Source organism: Anolis carolinensis, chromosome 2 (genome assembly GCF_035594765.1).
Source record: "Anolis carolinensis isolate JA03-04 chromosome 2, rAnoCar3.1.pri, whole genome shotgun sequence".
Classification (NCBI taxonomy): Eukaryota; Metazoa; Chordata; class Lepidosauria; order Squamata; family Dactyloidae; genus Anolis; species Anolis carolinensis.
This window is the reverse complement of record NC_085842.1, coordinates 181,646,353-181,667,368: the sequence shown is the minus strand read 5'-3', so window position 1 is coordinate 181,667,368 and position 21,016 is coordinate 181,646,353. Positions and strand designations below refer to the sequence as shown.

Genomic DNA, 21,016 nt, shown 5'->3' with positions numbered 1-21,016 from the left:
GCCTCCTGACGTTTCGCCCACATCCATGTCAGGCATCCTCAGAGGTTGTGAGTTCTGTTGGAAACTAGGCAAGAGAGGTTTATATACAGTAGAGCAGGGGTCCCCAAACTTTTTAAACAGGGGGCCAGTTCACAATCCTTCGGACTGTGTTGTCGAAGGCTTTCATGGCCAGAATCACAGGGTTGTTGTATGTCTTTCGGGCTGTGTGGCCATGTTCCAGAAGCATTCTCTCCTGACGTTTCGCCCACATCTATGGCAGGCATCCTCAGAGGTTGTGAGGTATGGATAAACTAAGTCAGGAAAGGAAAGAATATATATCTGTGTAGAGTCCAAGGTGTGGCAAGAGTTCTTTGTCACTGGGAGCCAGCATTAATGTTTCAGTTAATCACCCTAATTGGCACTGGAAATGTTTTGTCCCTTGCCTGGGGGCATCCTTTGTTCAGTCAAGTCCTCATTGTGTTGGTTCCCATCTACTGTTTTGATTTTGGAGTTTTGTAATACTGGTAGCCAGATTTTGTTCATTTTCATGGTTTCTTCCTTTCTGTTGAAGTTGTCCACATGCTTGTGGATTTCAATGGCTTCTCTGTGTAGTCTGACATGATAGTTGTTAGAATGGTCCAGCATTTTTGTGTTCTCAAATAGTATTCTGTGTCCAGGCTGGTTCATCAAATGCTCTGCTATGGCTGATTTCTCTGGTTGAATTAGTCTGCAGTGCCTTTCATGTTCTTTGACTCTTGTTTGGGCGCTGCGTTTGGTGGTCCCTATGTAGACTTGTCCACAGCTGCATGGTATCCGGTAGACTCCTGCAGAAGAGAGAGGATCCCTCTTGTCCTTCGCTGACCGTAGCATTTGTTGGATTTTCTTCGTGGGTCTGTAGATAGTTTGTAGGTTGTGCTTCTTCATCAGCTTCCCTATGCGGTCAGTAGTTCCCTTGATGTATGGTAAGAACACCTTTCCTCTGGGTGGATCTTTGTCTTGACTCTCATGGCTTGTTCTTGGCCTTGCAGCTCTTCTGATGTCTGTGGTAGAGTATCCATTGGCCTGTAGAGCCCAGTTTAGGTGGTTGAGTTCACCTTGGAGGAGGTGAGGTTCGCAGATTCTTTGTGCACGGTCTGTCAGGGCTTTGATTGTGCTCCTTTTTTTGACTTGGGTGATGGTTGGAGTTTTTATGAAGGTATCTATCTGTATGTGTAGGTTTTCTGTAAACTGTGTGGCCCAATTGTTGATTGGGTTTGCGGATGACCAGAACATCTAGAAATGGCAGTTTTCCTTCCTTTTCTTTTTCCATGGTGAATTGGATGTTTGGGTGGATGCTGTTAAGATGGTCCAGGAACTTGCTGAGTTCTTCCTCTCCATGGCTCCAAATTGTGAAGGTGTCATCTACGTATCTGAACCAAACAGTTGGCTTTTTTGGTGCTGTTTCTAGGGCCTGTTTTTCAAAGTATTCCATATAGAAATTTGCTACTACTGGGCTGAGAGGGCTCCCCATGGCCACTCCATCCTTCTGTTCATAGAATCCAGTGTCCCACTGAAAGTAGCTAGTGGTGAGGCAATGGTGAAACAGGGCTGTGATGTCTTCTGGGAAGTTTTGTTTGATTAGTGTGAGGGTGTCAGCTACTGGGACTTTGGTAAAAAGGGACACCACATCAAAGCTGATCAGGATGTCCTTGGTGCTTAGATTGAGGTTGCTGATCTTTTCTATAAAGTGTGTAGAGTCCTTGATATAATGTGCAGTGAGCCCAATGTGGGTTTGTAGCTGTGTAGCCAGAAATTTTGCCAGGTTGTAAGTCGGCGATCCAATGGCACTTACAATGGGTCTGAGTGGGATGGAGTCCTTGTGGATTTTGGGGAGTCCGTAAAGCCTGGGTGGGAGGGCTTCTGATTTGCACAGCTGTTGGCGTATGTCAAAGTTAATGGAGGAGTTCTTGATTAGAGTGTTCGTTTTTCTGGTGATTTTGTTAGTGGGGTCTTGTTTCAGTTTCTTGTAAATTGTGGGATCTAGAAGTTGTCTGATTTTTTCTTTGTATTGTTTTGTTTCCATGATTACTGTGGCATTCCCCTTGTCAGCTGGAAGAATGATGATTTCAGGATCTGAGTTGAGATCTTTGATGGCCTGTCTTTCTTTTCTCGTTATGTTGCTGGGGGGGAGTTTTGCATTTCTCAGGATCCTTGCTGTTTCCATTCTTACCTCCTCTGCTTCTTCCTCAGGGAGCTGGTAAATTGCTGATTCAACATTGGCAATGATGTTTTCTACTGGGATCCTGGTGGTGGTGACTGCAAAATTTCCTCCTTTTTCTAGAATGGATACTTGGTTCTGGTCATCCGCAAACCCAATCAACAATTGGGCCACACAGTTTACAGAAAACCTACACATACAGATAGATACCTTCATAAAAACTCCAACCATCACCCAAGTCAAAAAAAGGAGCACAATCAAAGCCCTGACAGACCGTGCACAAAGAATCTGCGAACCTCACCTCCTCCAAGGTGAACTCAACCACCTAAACTGGGCTCTACAGGCCAATGGATACTCTACCACAGACATCAGAAGAGCTGCAAGGCCAAGAACAAGCCATGAGAGTCAAGACAAAGATCCACCCAGAGGAAAGGTGTTCTTACCATACATCAAGGGAACTACTGACCGCATAGGGAAGCTGATGAAGAAGCACAACCTACAAACTATCTACAGACCCACGAAGAAAATCCAACAAATGCTACGGTCAGCGAAGGACAAGAGGGATCCTCTCTCTTCTGCAGGAGTCTACCGGATACCATGCAGCTGTGGACAAGTCTACATAGGGACCACCAAACGCAGCGCCCAAACAAGAGTCAAAGAACATGAAAGGCACTGCAGACTAATTCAACCAGAGAAATCAGCCATAGCAGAGCATTTGATGAACCAGCCTGGACACAGAATACTATTTGAGAACACAAAAATGCTGGACCATTCTAACAACTATCATGTCAGACTACACAGAGAAGCCATTGAAATCCACAAGCATGTGGACAACTTCAACAGAAAGGAAGAAACCATGAAAATGAACAAAATCTGGCTACCAGTATTACAAAACTCCAAAATCAAAACAGTAGATGGGAACCAACACAATGAGGACTTGACTGAACAAAGGAGGCCCCCAGGCAAGGGACAAAACATTTCCAGTGCCAATTAGGGTGATTAACTGAAACATTAATGCTGGCTCCCAGTGACAAAGAACTCTTGCCACACCTTGGACTCTACACAGATATATATTCTTTCCTTTCCTGACTTAGTTTATCCATACCTCACAACCTCTGAGGATGCCTGCCATAGATGTGGGCGAAACGTCAGGAGAGAATGCTTCTGGAACATGGCCACACAGCCCGAAAGACATACAACAATCCTTCGGACTGTTGATGGGCCGGACTATAGTTGGCCACTGAGCAATAATAATAATAATAATAATAATAATAATGAGGGTTGGAAGAGACTCTTTGGGCCATTGAGTCCAATCCCCTTCTGCCTTTGTGCACTGAAAGCACAAGCAAAGCATCCCTGACAGATGGCCACCCAGCCTCAATGTTAATAATAACAATAACAATAACAATAAAATGTGCTGTGCCAAAAGATCTCAGCCGGCATTTGGAAACAATAGACATTGACAAAATTACGATCTGCCAACTGCAGAAGGCCACTCTACTGGGATCTGCACGCATCATCCGAAAATACATCACACAGTCCTAGACACTTGGGAAGTGTTCGACTTGTGATTTTGTGAAATGAAATCCAGCAGATCTATCTTGTTTGCTGTGTCATACTTATAATAAAAAAGAGGGTTGGAAGACACCCTTAGTCCAACCCCCTTCTGCCTCTGCGCACCAAAAGCACAAGCAAAACATCCCTGACAGATGGCCACTCAGCCTCAATGTTAATAATAATAATAATAATAATAATAATAATAATAATAATAATAATAGGGTTGTAAGAGAAGAAGAGACCCCTTGGATCATTTAGCCCAACCCCCTTCTGCCCTTGTGCCATGGGGGCCGGATAAAAGGCTTCGATGGGCCGCATCCGGCCCCCGGGCCTTAGTTTGGGGACCCCTGCAGTAGAGTCTCACTTATCCAAACTAAACGGGCTGGCAGAAGCTTGGATAAGCGAATATCTTGGATAATAAGGAGGGATAAGGAAAAGCCTATTAAACATCAAATTAGGTTATGATTTTACAAATTAAGCACCAAAACATCATGTTATACAACAAATTTGACAGAAAAAGTAGTTCAATATGCAGTAATGTTATGTTGTAATTACTGTATTTACGAATTTATTAGAAAAATATCATGATATATTGAAAACATTGACTACAAAAATGGCTTGGATAATCCAGAGGCTTGGATAAGCAAGGCTTGGATAAGTGAGACTCTACTGTATCTGTGGAAGGTCCAAGGTGGGAGAAAGAACTCTTGTCTGTTGGAGGCAGGTGTGGGTATTGTAATTGATTAGCATTTGATGGCCCGGTGGCCACAAGGCCTGGCTTCTTCCTCTCTGGGAGAATCCTTTGTTTGGAGGTATGGTAGAGTCTCACTTATCCAATATAAACGGGCCGGCAGAACGTTGGATAAGTGAATATGTTAGATAATAAGGAGGGATTAAGGAAAAGCCTATTAAACATCAAAATAGGTTATGATTTTACAAATTAAGCACCCAAAACATCATGTTATACAACAAATTTGACAGAAGAAGTGGTTCAATACGCAGTAATGCTATGTAGTAATTACTGTATTTACGAATTTAGCACCAAAATATCACCATGTATTGAAAACACTGACTACAAAAGTGCGCTGGATAATCCAGAATGTTGGATAAGTGAGACTCTACTGTATTAGTTGCCCAATTGTTTCATGTCTGGGATTCCTCTGTTTTCAGAGTGTTGTTCTTTATTTACTGTTCAGATTTTGGAGTTTTTTTAATACTGGTTGCCAGATTTTGTTCATTTTCATGGTTTCCTCCTTTCTGATGAAATTGTCCACATGCTTGTGGATTTCAATACCTTATCTGTGTAGTCTGACATGGTGGTTGTTTGAGTGGTCCAGCATTTCAATGTTCTCAAATAATATGCTGTGTTCAGGTTGGTTCATCAAGTGCCCTGCTATGGCTGACTTCTCTGGTTGAAGTCAGCAGTGCCATTCATGTTCCTTGATTCGTGTTTGGGCAATGCTGTGTTTGGTTTTGCCAGTTCTTTCCTCGGAAATACAGTTCATACCACCCAGAATTCACTAGCAGTTTCCCATCCAAGTACTAACACTATGTAACAAAATTTGAAAAATAATCTGTTCCTGGTTTGAAAGTGTTTCTGTTTAATTGTGCAGTACTTACAGTAGAGTCTCACTTATCCAACATTCTGGATTATCCAACATATATTTGTAGTCAATGTTTTCAATACATCGTGATATTTTGGTGATAAATTCGTAAATACAGTAATTACTACATAGCATTACTGCGTATTGAACTACTTTTTCTGTCAAATTTGTTGTATAACATGTTTTGGTGCTTAATTTGTAAAATCATAATCTAATTCAATGTTTAATAGGCTTCTCCTTAATCTCTCCTTATTATCCAACATATTCGCTTATCCAACACTCTGCCGGCCCGTTTATGTTGGATAAGTGAGACTCTACTGTACTTTGAAAATAGTTGTTATACGCCAGAAACCTGTTAGCAGCTTACAAAAAGATGTTGCTATTTGTGCCTTCAAGTCCTTTCCAACTAACAGTGACCCCAAAGCAAACCTATTACTGGGTTTCTCAGCAAGATTTTAGTTGGGGCTTCCCTTTGCTGAGACAGTGTGACTTTCCCAAGGTCACCCAGTGGGTTTCCATAGCCAAACAGGGATTTAAACCTTGGGGCCCTTCCACACAGCCATATAACCCAAAATATCAAGGCAGTAAATCCCACAATATCTGCTTTGAACTGGGTAGTGTTCCCTCACTACTTCGCGGTTCGCTTTTTGTGGATTCGCTGTTTTTTAATAAACTCTAAAAGAATATTATAAATAATAAAAAATTACAATTTACAGCCTAAGGAAGGGAGGAAGAAGCCAAAGGATGAGAAAACGAGCCCAACCGGCAACAGGAGGAGGAGGTGATTTATCAACACACAATTGGTTGATAAAGACTTAAAGTAGTGTATAACTACTAAAATAAAGTATAAATAATATATATAGTCCCTACTTCACGGATTTTCACTTATTGCGGTGGTCCTGGAACCTAACCCCTGCAATAAGGGAGGGAACACTGTATTCCAATTCAAAGCAGAAAATGTGGAATTTTATTCAGGTGCCTTAGTCTCCGGAGTCAAAGTTTGACCCTCAAACCACGACACCAGTGGTTCTCAACCTGTGGCTCCCCAGATGTTTTGGCCTACAACTTCCAGAAATCGCAGCCAGTTTACCAATTGTAAGGATTTCTGGGAGGTCAAGGCCAAAACATCAGAGGACCCACAGACTGAGAACCACTGCACTACACCGTTCTAAGGCCTTTATATGCTGCCATATAATCCAGATTATCAAAGCAGATGACCCACATTTTCTCCTTTGAACTGGATTATGTGTCTACACTGCCATATAATTCAGTTCAAAGCAGATATTCTGTATTTTATATGGCAGTGTAGAAGGAGCCTAAGAGGAACAGCTCAACAGATACATAAATCCCTTTTTAGGCAAGACACTAGTGCCAAATCTCTTCCCCTTGCACTCTACCCAAACCCCAAACCCTGGGAGGAGGGAGACCTACTGTAGCTCCTTATTAGGAGGAAAGGAGAGGATATTTAGATCAAAGATCTGACTGCTCTAAGTCCCCTTCCACACAGCTAAATAAAATCCCACATTTTCTGCTTTCAACTTGAATATATGGCAGTGTGGACTCCGATAATCCAGTTCAAAGCAGATATTGTGGGATATTCTGCCTTGATATTCTGGGTTATATGGCTGTGTGGAAGGGCCCTTAATTCCCGATTGAAGGAAAAGTCAGATAGGTTCTATTTGGGAATACACTCTCCTACTTTTCCCCCAAATCCAAAACCAAACTGTAGCTCCATAATCTGAGGCTTCTTCTACACTGCCATATAAAATCCAGGTTATCTGCTTTGAACTGGATTATAAAACAGTGTAGGCTCATATAATCCAGTTCAAAGCAAATAATGTGGATTATCTGCTTTGATAATCTGGATTATAAAACAGTATAGAAAGGGCCTGAGTCTCTTTCCCATCTCCACTGGGCAATAACAGATGCCAGGCAATGGGAGGGCACAGAATAGCTGAGCTATACCAACATGAAGGATCTTTGTTTGGGTGTGGCAGAGAAAAAGGCTCCAGACATGTGCTCCAAGGCTTGCTTCACACTTGCCTTTCCATACACCAGAATCATTATCACCACAAGACACTCTCACCACACTGACACAAGCCAGTCATTGGTTCCATAAGCTTTATTTCCCAATCCATCTGTAGGGTCACAGTCCTCATGAGGACCAGCAGTCCTTCAGCTGGGGAGAAAAAACAGCAGAAGATGAGGCTATGAGGCTGAGTCAGATGCTTCTGAGCTGTCCTTGACGTCTGTGCTCTCTGTGGCTTCGCTGACCTCACTGACATCCTTGCTGTCCCCACTGTCTTCGGCTCCGGGCCCACCACCCGCCACAGCTCCTGGGCATTTGTCATCCCGGCAGCACTCGCCCACATGGTTGGCCTTGTGGTCACTACCCTTGTTCTCAATGGAGCCCAAAACAGAATGCTTGCTCTTCTCTTTCAGTTCCACCTGCCGCCGGAGCTATGAAGAAAAGGCGCTCATTTTATTTGGCAATTGTCAAGAGGAAAGAGACAGGTGATTGAGATGAGACAGTGCCACAAAACCCTTTCCTGAGATTTATTTGATAATTATTTATCCCCGCTCTATATCAAGACGTAGCTTAAAAACAGCAATCAACAGGCTTAAACCAGTAAGATAAACAAGCTAAAACATTTTAAACAATGTGAGTTAAAACTGACTAAAAATCTTAGTCTTTGGATTCAATTATTGACCTTGAAACGTTTGGTTTGAAATGCCAAGCATCACTCCATATTTTTGTTTTTCGCAGTTTGATTGTTCACAGATTCGATTAAGGAATGTCTAGTTCCTCCAGCATGACTGAAGGAAACTGACCAGTCACACAGATAGATCTAGGGATTCTTGAAAGGTAACATTTTAAATCAAATCCACAAGTCAAAAACAAAAATGGGACGACTTCAGTTGCAAGGTTTAGTCTTTTTCAAGAGCAGAGTTTAAAAGTTATGTATTACACGCATAAGGGAACCTGGTTTTCAAAAGTAGCTCTATGCAGTAGAGTTTCACTTTTCCAAGATAAACGGGCCAGCAGAACACTGGATAAGCGAAAATGTTGGATAATAAAGAGGGATTAAGAAAAAAGTCTATTAAACATAAAATAACATTATGATTTTACAAAGTAATCACCAAAACATGTTTTACAACAAATTGACAGAAAAAGCAGTTCAATACACAGTAATGTTATGTAGTAATTACTGTAATTACGAATTTAGCACCAAAACATTGCAACATTTACTACAAAAACATTGACTACTAAAAGGCAGACTGCATTGGATAATACAGAACATTGGATAAGTGAAGCATGGATAAGTGAGACTCTACTGTATTTTTGAATTCAAATTCCATTTTGGGCTTGAACTTGATTAGTTCAGCTTCTTCGGTTTTCTTTTTTTTCTGGAGGAGAAACCTGGTGTCTTAATTTAGGATGTTGTCAAAGCTTTGCTCTGTCAGGAGACAGACTAGATGTCCATTTTTGACATCTAAGAAAGTGCCTTTTTTGAGACATCCTGCGGCTCTGCCAGAATATGGGGTGTAAAGACGAGACACACACTATCTGTATGCTGAAGGTTTACGGGGGTGCTTTGAATGCGATTTCCTGCTTCTTAGCAGGGGGTTGGACTAGATGGCCCATGTGGTCTCTTCCAACTCTACTATTCTATGATTCTATGGCTCTGTGCTCACCTCCTCTGCCATCTGTGTCAAGTCCCGTTTCATAGCGTACGCATCTTCCCCATCGGCATAATATTTAGGCTCCACTTCACTGATCCTGTTGGAAACAGAAAGCAATATTCATTTGGAGAGCAAACATAGCCAAATCTCATAATTCTGCTTCAAGTTTGCTCACAGTGTAGTACATTGGTGCAGTGTAGTAAGTAGGAATGCAAACAGTAAAGCCCTCAATTCAAATCCCATTAGTCATGGACTTCAGAGGAGGTTTGCTTTTGCCTTCTGAGAGGAAGCTGAGAATCTACCATAAGGTTTCCATGTCTGACTGGAGATTTGGCCACTAGTCTCCTGGAGTCTAAAAATAGTGCACAAGTATTTCCCCAATATCCTTGGGGGGGGGGGGATTAACCTGAGAAACATCTTTCACATGTTTTAGAGAATTCCAAATCCAAATTAACTAAACATAATAGGGGTTTTTTGTGGGGGGGGGGGGGGGCATAAAGTTGCACTTGAGAAATGTGAGATTCTTAAAGAGGTGTTCTTTCAAATAAAAAGTGGGTTTTTTATTCACATTCACAGGGAGGTCCTGCACCCCTAACCTCAGCAAATGTTTTTTTAAAAGATTTTTTAATTATAAACACAAATAGAATAATGACAATTTCAGTAACCATTTCATAGTACAAACAGCATGTTATTCACTCAATTTTCTTAACATCTCCGATTCCACATTTATCTCCCACTTGTGTATAACTATATTACTCCCCGCCCTCCGGGAACAGTACTTTCCTTCATTCAAATATTATTTTAATGGATCGATCATGGAGAGCATATGGTTCAGTTCTTTATATTTTCCTTTTCCTTTTATTCCATCAATCAGTTTTCCCCATTTCAGATCCCACTTCTTCTTGATTCAATCTGATGTATATTTGGTTCTTCTTTCAAGGATGCAAGCCTGGAGAATATAATCTGTTAAATATTCAAACCATTTTTAAACATCCCACGTTTAATGCTCTTTCCAGCCCAACACCACAGTTGCTTGGGCGGTGACTGTCATATATTTTATAATTTTGGCCCAGTCTTTAATCTTGTCCTTTCTATCTACTTTCTGAGTCAAGAATTATTTTTTGTTCAAATCCAGTGTATACCCTGCTAATTCAACCTCAGCAAATGTAGAAGGCTGACTGTGCTACCAAAAGAAAGAATGTTTGTGTAGGGAAGAGAAGCCTGGAAGTAGGTCACTTCTGGCACTCAGCACAAATGACTGGGCTCAGATTTTATAGTGTCTGCTTGAGGCACGATTTGTGCAAAAAGCCCCAAAGTATATCCTGCAAACCTAAAGTCTGCCCACCCTTGGTTTAACGATTCCGTCATATTGCAACCATAACTGCCACTGGCCATGATACTCACTGAAAATTGAGAGTATTGGAATAAAGATGTAGGGCCGCTCGGTTGCTGCAAGGCAAGAGAAAAAAAGATGACGACAAAACAGGGCTAAGTATGTAGGTCTTTGGACAAGGGACACAGCAATGACATCAACATTTTCCACACACCCCACACTGTTTCTCCTTTGCTAATCTATTCCAAGGGACAGGTGTTTTCTTATGGATGGATGGGGAAAGAGTTGCCTTTTTGATGTGGCTGGAGTAAAATACCTTTGTGTCTTCACCCCTGACTATACTCAATAAAGCAGAATTCCAGAAGAAAGGAATCCTGGATGTAAGCCAAATGAGTATTGGATTCCACTTCAATAAATGTGGCAGGAGCACTGGAAGGATGGAAGGGCACAGAGCAATAGCAGACAGGCAGTTCCTCTGTGCAGCTTCCTCTTCTTCCACATGCACTGAAAAGCATGAGCAAGGGCCAATCTTTTCTGAATAGCAAGTCCTTGCCTATTGTAGAAGTCCTTTCCATACTATTCACATGGAAAAGGCCTCCCTGCACACAGTCGCTCCACTGTTTTCACTCACACAGTACAGTAATGCTTGGTGCACTGAACCAACAGGGTTAGTGCCATTCCATAGGAAGTGAGGTTTATCTGAACTACTAAAAAGGAACAGGATTCTAGAACTGGTGGAACTGTTGCAGTAACTTGGCCAGGAGGTGACAGGCAAGAGTAGCAATAGTATTCTAGTGGCTTGCTTCTGTGGGAGGCATTTAACGCTAGGGAAACCAAATGCAGAAATGCTCACCTCTTGCGCACGTGGAGTGAGACGTACTTGGCATTGAAGTTCTCAATCATGGCACGCGAGGCTTGATCCATCAGTTTTTGAGCCAAGCCCAGGCGTCGGTGGGACCTCTTGACCGCCTTTTGGAAGAGAAAAAGGTTGGATGGAAATGGCTCTTTAATTTATGACACTTCTGCAGCCTGTTAAGATACTAGTTTACTTATAATATATCTGAGGTGCTCCTGTTAGCATCATCTGCTTGTGATATTGATCCTGCTCTTGAATATCACATAATAAATGACAATAAATTGGAAAAAAAATGTATTCCTTTCCGTCCCATTCTACTGACTGCTGTCTGTCTGTCTGTCTCTGTCTCGGTTCAATGTGTTTATGGGCATTGAATGTTTGCCCTATATGTATATAATGTGATCCGCCCTGAGTCTCCTTCGGGGTGAGAAGGGCGGAATATAAATACTGTAAATAAATAAATAATAAATAAATATGGAAATTGATCCAGCTGCCTCTAATATGAACAACCAAGTAGCTATTTCTTCCTCCAATTGCTGCTCAGGGTTTCAGAGCTAGAAGATGCCAACTGCAGCAGACAAGGCAAAACTGTGGAAGTATTTTGCAATCCCTCAGGGAAAAGTCTCAACACATTGTTGAAGAAGGCCTAGGACCCAATAGCACGTTTCATTTCTTGCCAAGCAGAAACACAACTAGCTTTCTGATCCAATCTTTTCTACCAGTTTCATACTAATCAGTTAGCTGTCTCAGACCCACACCAGTAAGATATCAGACGAGAATGAAATATTACCAAGGATGTAATGTGTCCATGGGGAACGTCATCAGGGTCTTCTTCCCTAGAGACAGAAATGAAAATTTAGCTCGATCCCAAAATCAAGTTAAGTCTCAACTGATTTTGATTCCTCTGATTTATATCCTGCATTTCTCTCAAAACTAGGAATTAAGGCATCTTGCAGTAACAATAACTAATGGTATGATTTGACTGCTGGACCATGACTTGGTGGCACACAACAGCAACAAATAACCCAAAGTGAGATGAGCTACTGAAACACATTTAAAATTAATTAAAATTAAAATTAAATTATCTGTTTTCCATCATTTTCCCAGCATGGGATCCAAGTCAGTTAACAACATAGATTAAAATAAGACACAACTAAAAACCAATCATAATGTTTTAGCAAAATAAAAAAGTTAAGAACTATTGGAAACAAGTAAAAACGAATCATGAGGAAAACAGACCAGACGATTGCCAAAAAGCCTGCCCAATTGAAAAATACCAGGGAATGGGAAAGCCTGATCTCCTCTGGAGGTGAGTTCCACAACTGAGGCGACTGAAAAAGCCCTGTCCCATGTTCTCAAGAAACATGCCACCAAGGGATCAAGAGAAGGGCCTTAGACATTTCTCCTGAGTATCTCAAAACCTAGACTGGTTTGTAATGGTGAAGGCAGTTCTTTTGACTGCCTGGATCCAAGTAGCCAAGCAATGTGTAAGTGTGTGTGTGTATGTGTATATATATTTTATTTCTTACTCACCTATAACTGAACAAAAAAAATCAATTTATTGTGGAAAGGAAGCCATGCTTCTCCACTTACAAACTGCAAAAGTAGATGCTGTATTTTACTAAATTATGTAACCCCATTCCTCCATTTGGAAGAAAGATGACTCGCATTAACTAGACTGCAAAACACCACCACCACAACTGGAAACACTTAGAATCATAGAATAGTAGAGTTGGAAGAGACCTCATGGGCCATCCAGTCCAACCCCCTGCCAAGAAGCAGGAAATCGCATTCAAAGCACCCCCGACAGATGGCCATCCAACCTCTGTTTAAAAGCCTCCAAAGAAGGCTTTGTTGTCATAACAACAACAAAATGCTTGCGACCAAAACTTAGGCAGTCACAGTAGACTACTAGAAAGTTAGAGAAGGAATTGGGTATTCTATTTGCTATACAATGTTACTCATACCTCCAAGTATGGAAGAACCATGCGGCAATAATTTCCAGAGGATTACTGCGCAGGTAGTCCCCAAGTTACAAACATGATAGGTTGTTCTTAAGCTGGATCTGTTTGTAAGTTGGAACAGGTACATTTTAAAGTGTAACTCCAGCCAAAAATACATACAATAAAGTCTCACTTATCCAACGTTCTGTATTATCCAATGGTTTGCCTCCCACTCGGATATGTTTCTCTGGGCAGCAACACACAGCGGGCCAACACACCCAAACAAATGCAGCCGCACTCCCAAACAAGTAGCAGACTTCTTGTAAAACATGATGTTTAGGTGCTTAATTTGTAAGATCACAACGTAATTTGATGTTTATTAGGCTTTTCCTTAATCCCTCCTTATTATCTAACATTTTGATTATCCAACGTTCTGCTGGCCCATTTATGTTGGATAAGCGAGACTCTACTGTATATTTTTAGTATAGGGGAGGTTTAACACCCTGTGGCGTTTCTTTTGCTGTCTGTGCCTCTGGAAGATTTCATCTCACTTTCTGTTCCTGTGATAATTGGATTTTGAAAAATGTGGCTTGTTGTGGAAACAAGGATTAGTTATAAAGCTTCGGCGGAGACACCTTTTCCCCAGGATAACTCTTTCAGGAGTGAATTTCCTTTCTGAGGGGTAGATTTCTCTCACTTCCTGTTATCTCACCCCCATTCTTAACTATGAGTTGTTTGTAACTTGGGGACTGCCTGTATTAATATGTTGTCACAAAGCCGTAAGCAATCTTCTACCACCTTAAAACAACAAAAATCTGGCATAAGTTTTTGTGGACTCTGGCCCATTCTGGACTATATTTGAAAGAGCAAAAGAAATAAACTACAGTACGGACCCCGTATCTGCAGGGGATACATTTTCAGACTATGTGGAAGGTGAAACTGCTGAAACCACAGATATTAGAAATGGGTCATATTGTATTCCAAAAACTATTTTCAGAAGAACTAGAGGATCTAGAGATAGCTACAACAGTTCTGTCTAAATGCTTCATTTGTTTGTTATTTTATCAATGTTATTTTATCAATCAATCATTTATCTCTTCCACCAAAACATCACCATGGGAAAAGGGAGATTACATAATTCCAGTAAATATGTTCACATCTTTCCTAACTATGTGCCTTCCAGATGTTTTAGACCTTTTCCACTCGCAACCCCTTTCCCCTCGAGAGAATAAGTAGAAAAAACAAACATTTGTGGATAATAAATTAGCATTTGCAAGGCTTGCTAGACAAGCTTTTTAAAAGTACAATTGACACATATTCTGCAGAGTCCACTGTAAATATTGCATGTAGTTGTTAACAGATTCGTTGCCAAAATTTTTGTGACTCCAACATTAAGCTAAGGGACCTCATTTGAGGTCAGGAACCATGGTTAAAGAAGCAGTGTTTTAGACAACAACTTCTATGGTTCTTGACCATAGAAATTAATGGGAATTCTAGTCCAAAATACTTGGAAAGTACATAGTTTGGCGTGGCTGGTATATATGTGTAACACAAATATATTCTGATTGGTCTTGCTTAACTACAATTGTATATATATGGATATATATGTACATATAATACAATTAATGTGCCTACTCACATTTTAGCCAGCACATATCCTACAATCTTGCCATTCTCATCCTCGGCAATATACGAGAGCTAGGGAAGAGCATGAAGTAGTTAGAGGAACAAAGAGTAAACTTCTCAAGAAGTTCAGCCAGGTGCTGGTGGACTGCAAATTCCATCAGGCAGGAATACTGGAAATTGCTGTCCACCAACAGCTAGATCACTGGTTCTCAACCTGGGGTCCCCAGATGTTTTTGGCCTTCAACTCCCAGAAATCCTAACATCTGGTAAACTGGCTGGGATTTCTGGGAGTTGTAGGCCAAAAACATCTGGGGACCCCAGGTTGAGAACCACTGATCTAGATGAATGCATAACTTCCATCAGAAAAAGAATGAGAAGAAGCCCATCACTCCCTATTCCAGATAGTTACAAGAAAAGGCAGCATTGCTCTAGAATAATGATCAGCTCTTATGGGAGAAAAACAAAGGGAGACCAGAAAACAAAACCAAAGGAAGAGAGATCTCCCTCCTAATATGAAATAATGACTTTTGTCTTCAGATGGTTCCGTGTACATAAACTTTGTTTCATCCACAAAATGATTGCAAATATTGTGTAAAATTACTTTCAGGCTACACATACAAGGTGTTTATGAAATATAAATTAATTCTATGCTTGGACTCAGGTATCACCTCCAAGATATCTCATTATGTAGATGCAAGTATTCCAAAACCTGAAATATGGTCCTACTTCTGGTCCCAAGCATTTCAGATAAGGGATACTCGCCATATACTATTTTGCCTCCATATAGCAACACTTAAGCATTCAAAACACTTCTAATACAGTGAATTCCTCCAATTTTGAATGGAATGCCATGTTTAATAAGTTACAGGTCATATTTTACAGGTTTTTAATAACTTCTGATAATTTGCTAATTCCTTTGCCCTTGGCTGTTCTGTCAGTGGCTAGGTTTTTATTAGTAGTAGCAACCTGGTAATACAACGGAATTTGGTAAAACAAACTGAGCAGTTTGCCAGGAATTCAGCCATAATAGATGGATTGTTCTCCAAAGAAACAAAAAAGAATTTCAATCATTTATTTGCACTTTAGACATATTTTGCTCCTTCCACATACATAACAACTTGTTCATGTGTTACCTGTCTGTTTTGCAACACACACCCAAAGAGTGTGGGTGTATGTTGCAAGGAAAACAGGCAACTGGGTGTTGTGCATGCGGGAGAGAGAAAACATGCATGCACACACATACACACTCCAATCCACAATTCCCTAAGGGAATTTAGGTAGGTGCCACACACATACTCTGCAGGTAGACATCTCCTTGCACAGTAAACCTGTGTCTGCAGTGAGATCCGAACACAGTATTTCCCAACTCTAATCCCATTACTGTCAAATGAATGCTAATTAGCTCACATAACTTCTAGGTCTATGCTGCAGCCATTGACAGAACAGCCAAGGGCAAAGGAATGGTCACAGGGAGTTGGCAAACTATCGCAAGTTATTAAAGACCTGTAAAACTTGACTTGTAACTTATTAGCCATGGTGTCCCATTCAAAACTGGAGGAAGGTCTAGAAGCTTGGCTCCCATATGGAGAGAGAGGGTATATGATTGGCACCAGTAACAGGATCAGAACTAGCAGCAAAGGTTGTTTCAACTTCTGTGTTTCCTGACATTAAGGTCAAAAATAAAGCTACACAAGAGGAGGAGGAAGGGGGATGGGGCTTATGGTAATGGCATCTGCATTAAGCCTCTCCGACGCTGCACAATCCTTGAGAAATAGTTTATGAGTAGTTATGTAGATCTAATGGGGGTTACCTGAGGCCAGGAGAGTCCATGGTAGAAGTAATATTTCATCTGATAGTTCTCTGGCAAGCAAAGGAGGTTGCAGTGCTGCATGTTCATCAGGTCTTCCGGCTGGAATGGGAGGCCAGACAAAAAAGATGAGAGAATAAACAAAAGCAGCAATGACCATTAAATGACCATATCTTCCACTAGTGTGGCTAGCATATACAAATGTTGAACGGTATCTCCAAATAGTATGAACACAAGGTGTTGGGGACAATCATTATGTGGCCATTCTTTTCAGGCCCTATTAATTTCTCCAAAGTATAGAATTGGTTATTGCCATTAATAGGCTGTTACGCCACAAATCAAAATATAAACTTAGACAATAACAGTTCACCAGGTGGATCAAACTGACCCCAAAACAGACCGTCAGGCATTGTGATCTGTAAAAGCCAGACTTAATTCTTCTACATTCAGAATAAGAGCAAGAGTACCTTTAAATATCAAATATTGAAGATCTCAGGCATTTTCTTTCTGACAAGAAGTACTCAGATATCTCTGGCAATTCATAAACAAGGAAGGAAGGCAATGGCTACCTTTCAAAAGGAATTGATATATCCAGTTTAACAAGGTATATTGCTCTTTGATAGGCCAATTTTGTTCCACCTTCAGTGCGCACAACCATTGACAAGCTCAGATTATTTTGATCCAACAAAGCATTTCTCATGAAATCAATGAGAGTAATTCCAGAGCATCTTGTCTTTTGTGTAATCACCAGAAATGCTGGCTACCTAAAAAAGTAACAACGGAATTGTCCTAAGCTAATAGTGGAAGGCCAAAATCAAAACATTTTGCCCAATAACCCTTTCTACCCTTGGCATTCCCATTGGCTTCAAATGGCTTCAAACTACAGGAAAGGAGATTCCACCTGAACATCAGGAAGAACTTCCTCACTGTGAGAGCTGTTCGACAGTGGAACTCTCTCCCCGGGGCCATGGTGGAGGCTCCTTCTTTGGAGGCTTTTAAGCAGAGGCTGGATGGCCATCTGTCGGGGGTGCTTTGAATGCGATTTCCTGCTTCTTAGCAGGGGGTTGGACTGGATGGCCCATGTGGTCTCTTCCAACTCTACTATTCTATGATTCTATGATTATTATTATATTCATAGCCCGCCTTTTCTCAGTTTGGGATTCACATTATACACACACACACACACACACACACTTTGTATTGACTGATTCTGCACGCATTGATTCTACAATCCATGGTCTAAAAGTATTTTTTCTTTATCTAAAATGCTTGGGACAAAAAGCATTTTGGATTTGAGAACATCTGTATTTGCACAAACTTAACAGAATTAGATTATCTTGGGGATGTAACCCAAGTCTGATTCATTTGTGTTACAGACCTATGGCCTTTCCGCACATATATTCCAGAATATCAAGGTAGATAATCCACAATATGTGCTTTGAACTAGGCTGAGTCCACACTGCCATATAACCCAATTCAAAGCAGATAATGTAGGATTTTATACAGCTGTGTGGAAAGTGCCCAATACACATGGTCTGAAGATAATTTCATAAAATATTTTAAAATAATTGTGACCTTAAAAAAACACAGTTGTGCATGGCTCAATGCTAAGGAGTCCAGGGAGTTGCAGCCTGGATTTGAATAAAAGAATGGATTGAAAATATATCAATTCCTTTTGAAAGATTATATAATTTCCAAACAAGTAAATGATTCAATGGGCTAAAAACATGGGATAAGCAATAAATCTAGAAGAATGGGAATAATTTTGGAAGAAACGACTACAATTTATAAGAAGTTATCAGACGTGTTACAAAACTTCTACAAAATGATGTATAGATGGTACATAACTCCAGAAAAACTTGAGAAGATATATAAAAGTTTGGACTTATGTTAGAAATGTAAACAGAAAAAAAAATTATCACATGTGGTGGACCTGCCCTAAGACTAGATTTCTGTATAAAAATTCACCATGAAATGGAAACTATATTTATAAACAAAACATAGAAACCAGAAACTTTTCTATTAGGATTATTAGATAAACAAATACGAAAACACCAAGAAAGAATATTTCTCTACATGACAACAGCAGCAAGAATTCAATATGCAAAATTGTGGAAAAAACAAGCTACACCAACAACAGACGACCAGACTACAAAAGTCTTAGAAATGGCAGAGATTGACGAATTAACTTTGATCCTGCAGCAAACTAATCTGCAGAATCTACAACAAAAGTGGAAACACTTTATAGACTTGTGAAAAACAAAAAAATGACCATGACAGGATTTGATAAATAAAAATAAGATTTATATCTTCTCTATTTTGTATGTAAAACTTAGATGAATGCTAATTGATGTGTCAATTCTTAATAAAGTATAATAGAAAAAATGCACAATACCAATGATATAGAAATTATAGAAGTACATACACACAGGTCTATATATATGAATGTGTTTTAATTATACCTATGCTTATTTAGTTTTAATTATACCTAAGGTATTGAAAGTATTTTAATCTGTAACATGTTCTATTATGGTCTAACTGCTTTATTATGTTTCAATTGTTATTTGTTAATTATGTCTACTTCTTTTATCCCAATGTACCTTGTATGTTTTATACCTTATTAGCCTCTTTGAATTTTTGTTTTTTTCTAAGCAAGACACTGTGAATGAAACTGCATTAAGAAAATAGAGCTGTTAGGCAGTGGAACCCTCTGCTGCGGAGTGTGGTGGAGGCTCCTTCCTTGGAGGCTTTTAAGCAGAGGTTGGAAGGCCATCTGTCGGAGGTGCTTTGAATGAAATTTTCCTGCTTCTTGGCTGGGGGTTGGACTGGATGGCCCATGAGGTCTCTTCCAACTCTATGATTCTATGTATAATACCCTCCCCTTTCTCATTCTTGAATGTACATCAGACTTATGGATAGACCGAACTTACTAACAAAACTCCATAATCAAACTGATTATATTTTCCTTGGACTTTCCCTCCACTATTATGGTATAAAAGTGTGAAAATGAAATAAAAATGTATGACCATATGTGTATGTACAGTAGAGTCTCACTTATCCAAGCTAAACGGGCTGGCAGAAGCTTGGATAAGCGAATATCTTGGATAATAAGGAGGGATTAAGGAAAAGCCTATTAAACATCAAATTAGGTTATGATTTTACAAATTAAGCACCAAAACATCATGTTATACAACAAATTTGACAGAAAAAGTAGTTCAATACGCAGTAACATTAGGTAGTAATTACTGTATTTACGAATTTAGCATCAAAATATCACGATGTATTGAAAACATTGACTACAAAAATGCGTTGGATAATCCAGAATGTTGGATAAGTGAGCGTTGGATAAGTGAGACTCTACTGTATATGTATGTATATATTTGTGACCCTAAAACACAGTTGCTCAATGCTGGTGAGTTGTGCTTTTACCAAGTGCCTCCCCAAACCCCTGGATTCCATACCATTGAGCCATGTCAATTAAAGTGGTGTCAAACTGCATTAATTCCACCGTGTAGATGCACCACTGTGAGAGTGGGGGAACCAGGCAGGCCCTATATCCCAGGATCTGAACCCTGGTTTTCTGCTTTAAAGTCGATTATTCATATAATCCACACTGCCAGACAATCTGGGATAAACAGAAAAACTGGGATTAGATCCTGGGATATAGGGCCTGTCTGGAAGGGCCCACACTTACACTCCCCAAGAAATAGGCCTGTCGTTTCCAATCCTTGGAGGGCCTTTGGACTCACAGAAGCCTCAAGCACCTGGACTAATTGCCAGGAATTCTGGGAGCTGAAGTTCTAATCACCTAAAGGCCCAAAGGTTGGGAACCAATGAAATATGGTATGAAGGAGGGCCTCCTTTCTGCTGCCCTCCTTTCTCTGGGCTGGAGCGGATGGACTCCAGGACAGGCCTTCCTCTCTCACTCTCTTCTCACCACTGCCCCAAACCCACCCTCTCCCGCCCCAACCGGGACTCGAACCCGCGCATTCCGGATGTTCATGGCAGCGACGATTCTTTCTCGGCTCTCACGCGGCCACTGGAACCACCGAAGCCCTGTAGCTGTGCCGGAAAGACAAGGAATGGGCGAGAAAGGGAAGAACGCGGCCAGCTCTGCCGCGCAGCCAATGGCAACGCAGAGAAGAGAAAGTCCCCAGCCAATCACGAGGCAGAATTCACATCTTCTCTTGTCCAATTTAAAACCTCATCCTAACCCGAGCAAGGCCTCCTCCTCAACACCCAACCAGGGTGAGTCTACGAGTCGTTCCTCGGGCCAATCACGAAGCTTCTTGCTCACCGGTTTTCTCCCCCTTTTAAGAAGACAGTTCCCGCCTCTTTGTCAATGAGACTGTGCTCAGATAGCTTTTGACTGATTGCTGAGGGAGCCTATCAGATACTAGGTTGAAGTTGATTGACCCCCCACAGAACCA

The 21,016-nt window shown here is 40.8% G+C and overlaps 1 protein-coding gene and 1 pseudogene across 1 annotated transcript; both read right to left on the bottom strand.

The window, feature by feature from the left end:
* Positions 1–125: 125 nt before the first annotated feature.
* LOC134297127 (uncharacterized) lies at positions 126–3,382 on the bottom strand (annotated as a pseudogene).
* Positions 3,383–7,444: 4,062 nt separating this feature from the next.
* On the bottom strand, positions 7,445–20,728 carry naa10 (N-alpha-acetyltransferase 10, NatA catalytic subunit). Its single transcript, XM_003216899.4, has 8 exons — positions 20,569–20,728; positions 16,590–16,688; positions 14,793–14,851; positions 12,001–12,046; positions 11,208–11,323; positions 10,426–10,470; positions 9,034–9,118; positions 7,445–7,797 (listed from the first exon to the last, which is right to left on the bottom strand). The coding sequence occupies exons 1-8, from the start codon at positions 20,587–20,589 to the stop codon at positions 7,546–7,548; spliced, it is 723 nt and encodes a 240-aa protein (XP_003216947.1). The 5' UTR covers positions 20,590–20,728; the 3' UTR covers positions 7,445–7,545.
* Positions 20,729–21,016: the final 288 nt, after the last annotated feature.